At 47.3% G+C, this 5,157-nt stretch overlaps 1 protein-coding gene across 1 annotated transcript; it reads left to right on the top strand.

The window, feature by feature from the left end:
- The first annotated feature begins 3,188 nt into the window (after positions 1-3,188).
- LOC110004320 (growth arrest and DNA damage-inducible protein GADD45 beta) lies at positions 3,189-4,837 on the top strand. Its single transcript, XM_020659868.3, has 4 exons — positions 3,189-3,437; positions 3,580-3,681; positions 3,785-4,007; positions 4,137-4,837. Exons 1-4 carry the CDS (start codon positions 3,394-3,396, stop codon positions 4,248-4,250), a joined length of 483 nt encoding a protein of 160 aa, XP_020515524.1. The 5' UTR covers positions 3,189-3,393; the 3' UTR covers positions 4,251-4,837.
- Positions 4,838-5,157: the final 320 nt, after the last annotated feature.

Genomic DNA, 5,157 nt, shown 5'->3' with positions numbered 1-5,157 from the left:
CTTTAAGTTCTTTTTCAAAAGAGTTTCCTGTTTGAAGGAGTTCTTCATGAATATTCTTTATGACCGACACGTCTTCATCTTTAACCCTTTGTGTTTACCCGTTCACACTCTGACATCATGTGATCATCATGACACACGTCTTTTAAAATCTGCTTGAAACTCTTTCAAAGGTTTATTTAAAGAGTCTGAACGTTTCCCTCCACTCGTCCTCCGCGCTGTAAAGAATCCCTGAAAAGATTCAAAGTCATTAAAAACTTAAAAACTCTTTAAACACGAAGCGGACTCTTTCAAATCTCTGAATTAATAACTTAAGTTAGAAACTTCAAGAGCCTTAAAATAACTTCAACTGAATGTAGTCAAGACCAGAGTGCTCCGAGACCAAGACAAGACCAAGACCAAGACATTTAGGGATCCAGACAGGTCAAATCTGGAGTCCGCCCAGTCTGAGTCTGAGTCGAGACCTTAAAGTGGTCTTGAGATCTGGATTACATCATCAGCTCATCTTTCCTTCTTTTTGACTTTTTTAACACCTAATGGAAGTTTTTCAGTTTTCAGAATGCTCTGTGTGATGATTCTCTGATTGTTGTTGTTGTTGACTTTCATGTGACGTTTAAGTGCCTCTGAAGCTGCAGGAACTTTCACCTTTGTTGATTTTGAAATGAATAAATCCATCAGTGATGTCGACGGTCGTTCACACTCTGACATCACGTGATCGTTTTAGTTTCACCTAAATAAAGATCAGAGTGATTCTCGCTGCAGACGGCTGATTGACTGGATCAGATGTTTTCATTAAGACGAGCTGTGATTGGTTGCTGACGAGGCTCGTCACTCACTTCCTGATCTCTAACGACTCTTCAGGTTTCAGGGTGATAATAATAAAATCCATTAACGAGCCGTCATGTGACCTGAGACTCCAAAGACTCTCATCAACATGTTCCATCATGAATCCTCCATTCAGGTCTTTAACCTTCAAATCAGAGAGGACTCGTTTAATCTGTTTCAATCTTCAGTCCAACATCTTCTTATCCTTTAAGAAGACGACGAGGATAAAAACTAATCTTTAGAATCATTTAGACTTATTGATCCTGCAGTTAAACCCTCCGGCATGGTCCAGATCATACCAGCAGGGGGCGCCACAGGACCACAGGAAACTTTTAATTCTCCTCCACATCTCCCTTCATCTCTGAACTCTTATTTTGACGGGGTTGGATTTCATATTTTATAAATCTGGTGTTTTCATTAAAGTGGACGTCATGCAGAGTCAAACATCCTGGAACACTTAAAGATCCTGAAACCCTTAAACGCCTCTTGTTGTGTGCACGTTACATTTACTTTAGTAGGTTATTGGATACGTGCTTTTACTAATACTTGTTTTTTTTGGTACATTGTTATGTCTGCTCCACGTCTGTCCTGCATGAGATACATGTTTTATATTAACCGCTGCTTTATGTGTATCCTGCATAGTTTATGTATTTTCTCCTGTGGCTGCTTCATTACTGTCATGATATTTCTATTTGTAGTTTTTAGCGATGTTTGAATTTGTTTTTTTTTAGGGAGCCTTTTATAAAATCTGTCCAGAGACAACAGATGAAAATGAGCCTTTTGGCTAACTCTGGAATATTTACTGAAATGTTTATTAATATGAAATGTCCCTGTAAAATAAATAAATAAATCTAAACGCCTCTTATAGGAGCTCTAAAACAACATGTTCAAACATCTCATAATGTCACTCATCCTTTCAAAATAAAACAGTGAACACTTCCTGAGGCCTCAAATCTTTTTGTAATGTCTCTTAAATCTGAAGGTGTGACTTAAATCGTCCATGAAGCCTCGTTAGTGACCTCCACTAAGTGTTTGTATTACAGGGTCTGAGTTTGAAGGGTTAATAAACTTAAAGTGTGCAGAGATGATGAGAATAAAGATGTGCACAGATGTTGTGACAGATGTTTGAGATTAAAAAGTGAAACCTGCAGGTTTGTTTTCAGGTTAAAGTCTGAAAAACAAATTCTCCTCAAAACCCCCCAAACTGTTTCATGTGTTACTAAGAAACCCCCTTAATGGACCCTGAAACCTCCCAGAGACCTTCAGGGACGGGACCCCCCCTGCATGAGCTCTTGTTCCGGGAACAGGTTTCGAGTCCCGGCGTGTTCTGACATGCCCTGCTGGTTTCACTGCTGCAGTGTCACTGCGGAGCCACAGGGGGGCGTCTGAGACCTGGTTTTACTCTGCAGACGGATCAGATCATCCCTGCAGGACCTGATCACGGAGTGAGGGGGGGGGGGGGGGGGGGGGGGCACTGGTCAGATCAGAGATCATGTGGTGTGAAACCTGCATGTGCACCAAGCTGCAGCAGAATGACTTCAGACAAGTTAAAATCATAAAAACACATTTCATCTGATTCTGATCTGCGGCTGCGCAGACTTCAGCCGGTAAACAGCCCGGGCCTGTGTCCCGGGATATTTTTAGCCCGGATGGACTGATTCAGAGCCAGCAGGCTGCAGCTGAAGCTTCCAGAACAGAGAGGAGCTGCAGCAGAATCTCTGCAGTCTTCAAATGTTATAAACCCAATAAAGCAGAGTCATCTGAATCTCTCGTGAGTTTCACCTCGTGCATATTTCTCTCTTTTATTTTTAACTCTGCTCGTGCACAACCTGCAGAAGCTGCTCGTGCTCAGACACGGGCTGATCAGCTGCTCGAGCTTCCCTTAAGAGAGTGAACAAGAACCAGACTCCATTTGAAAAATACATACATTTTTATGTGTGTGTGTGTGTGTGTGTGTGTGTGTGTGTGTGTGTGTGTGTGTGTGTGTGATGCACTATGGGGGGGGGGGGGGGGGGGCTCGGTTCTGGTGAATTGTGCAGCTTTCCTTTACAGCACGAGCAGGTTTCCGCGAGCTGGGAAAAGGCGCAGGGTGGAGGATCTGGAAATTCCTCCTCAGAAACACTCCCAGTAAACAAACTGGGAAAGTGTGAGGAGCGAGGGGAGGGAGAGAGAGAGGGGGAGAGAGAGAGGGGGGAGAGAGAGAGCGGGGGTTTCTCCGAAACTACCCACGTGGGTCTGCTGTGCGCTCAGCCAATGAGCGCAGAGTACGGGGGATCTATTGACAGCAGCCGGCCAATCAGGAGCAGCGCTGCTGGGCGGGGTTACGCCCCCTGCGCAGAGCGGGTATAACTAGAGGAGAGTTTGGAGTCGGAGCAGCAGAGATCTCTTCACACACTCTCACACACGGACTAACCCTGAATCTCTGTACGGACTCTGAAGGACCCGAGGACCTGATCTGATCTGGATTAACGTTTTCTTTGGACTCTATTCCGGGATTTTAACAGCTGCCTGTCCGCGCTGTGGATATCTTTTCTTATCCTGGATCTTGTGGATTATTTTACTGACTTCAACATGACTCTGGAAGAAGTCGTCGGATCCAACAGCACCGAGAAAAAGTAAGTTGGAGATGCGTAATGACGCACAGTCAGGGTGCCAGTGTGGGTCCCGTTCAGACCTGCAGATCCTGTTTGGATGTTCGTGCTGTGCTGGTTTCGGTCACGTTTCTAACTGTGTGTGTGTGTGTGTGTGTTCCTGCAGGATGGAGACGGTGAGTCAGGCTCTGGAGGAGTTGCTGGTTGCGGCTCAGAAGCAGGACTGCCTCACTGTTGGAGTCTACGAGTCCGCCAAGCTCATGAATGTGTAAGTTAGATTCTCCACATCCTGTGTAGTGTACCTCTTCTGATACCGGACCCTGTTAGTCCTGATGTCCTGATGTTAACCCGGTTCCCCCCCCCCCCTGCAGTGACCCGGACAGTGTCGTTCTGTGCGTCCTCGCCACTGATGAGGAGGATGAAGATGACATCGCGCTGCAGATCCACTTCACGCTGCTGCAGGCTTTCTGCTGTGACAATGACATCAACATCCTGCGCGTGTCCGGCGTGAGGCGGCTGGCTCACGTGCTGGAAGAGGACACCGGGGACAGCAACGGCAACGAGCCACGAGACCTGCACTGCATCCTGGTCACTGTAAGTCCACCTTCCCCTCCAGACTGATACAGATGATGTTTTAATGATGCAGACAGAATCAATGTTATCTCTGACGTCAGTGGTTACCTGGAGTCTCACCGTCTCTCCCCCCCTCGTTTGTTCTTGCAGAACCCTCCCCTGCAGCCTCTGCAGAGCGCGGCCCTGCAGAACGTCAGCAGCTTCTGCGAGGAGAGCCGCTGCAGGAACCAGTGGGTCCCGTACCTGGACCTGCAGGACCGCTGAACCGTGTCGAGCCGAACCGAGTGAGACCGCTGCAGAGCGGTGAGAAGGAGTCCAAACAGCCGTCCTCCTGCTGGAGAAGAATAAAGGCGTTTGTGTTGAGAGAGGGACCGGACCGAGCTGAGCCGGACCGAGCTGAGCCGGACCGAGCTGAGCCGGACCGGGTCTGCCTGTTGCCTGATAAAGGGGGGGGTGGAGTTTCCCGGGGGGCGCGTGAGATGCTGGTACCGAACGGGTTCAGAAAGCCGAACCCGGAGTCCCGTTAAAGAGGAGTAGGACTTTGCACGAGGATCCCGGTCCTGGAGCTGCAGAGAGCGCGAGAGTTTAATGAACTGTCGCGTGACTGGCCGGCAGCAGCTGGAGGTCACGAGACTGAACTGAACTGAGGAGTTGCACGTGAAGCTCAGCTGAGCCACAGGTGCTCACACATTATGAACTGGACATGTGACGTCACGTTTGAGTATTTTCTGTTATAAGTGATGTGACGGAGTAGTGACGTAAGAGCTGATGTTTTTTTAATTTAAAGGAGCAGAGTAATATATGAGTGAACACGCCTGTTACAATGTGATCAATAAATTATTGAAGGAGAACTTACTGATTCCTGACTGTTTCATCCAGGTGTGTGTGTAGTGTGTGTGTAGTGTGTGTGCAGTGTGTGTGTGCAGTGTGTGACTCGCCCTCGTTCAGTCACAGCTGAGTCACAAATCGAAACATTTAGTTAGAATTGAGATACTCTCATCATCTCCTCTGGGGCTGTTTCTTTTTTTTAAACTGTTTTTTTGTTCAGTGTGAGGAAACTGGAGGATGTGACCTCACAGAGGATGTGACCTCACAGTCTGTTGTCTCCTCCGACCCCTTAAAGCCTTTTTTCTAACCACCTCACCTGAGAAACGTCTCTGAGGATCTAACC

This window comes from Labrus bergylta, chromosome 6 (assembly GCF_963930695.1).
Source record: "Labrus bergylta chromosome 6, fLabBer1.1, whole genome shotgun sequence".
Lineage (NCBI taxonomy): Eukaryota > Metazoa > Chordata > Actinopteri > Labriformes > Labridae > Labrus > Labrus bergylta.
This window is presented reverse-complemented; position numbering and strand designations above follow the sequence as displayed.

Coding starts and splice junctions, on each gene's coding strand:
- LOC110004320 (XM_020659868.3), top strand. CDS start 3,394: ATGACTCTGGAAGAAGTCGTCGGATCCAACAGCACCGAGAAAAA. Junction 3,438..3,579: donor TCCAACAGCACCGAGAAAAA/GTAAGTTGGAGA, acceptor GTGTTCCTGCAG/GATGGAGACGGTGAGTCAGG. Junction 4,008..4,136: donor TGCACTGCATCCTGGTCACT/GTAAGTCCACCT, acceptor TTGTTCTTGCAG/AACCCTCCCCTGCAGCCTCT.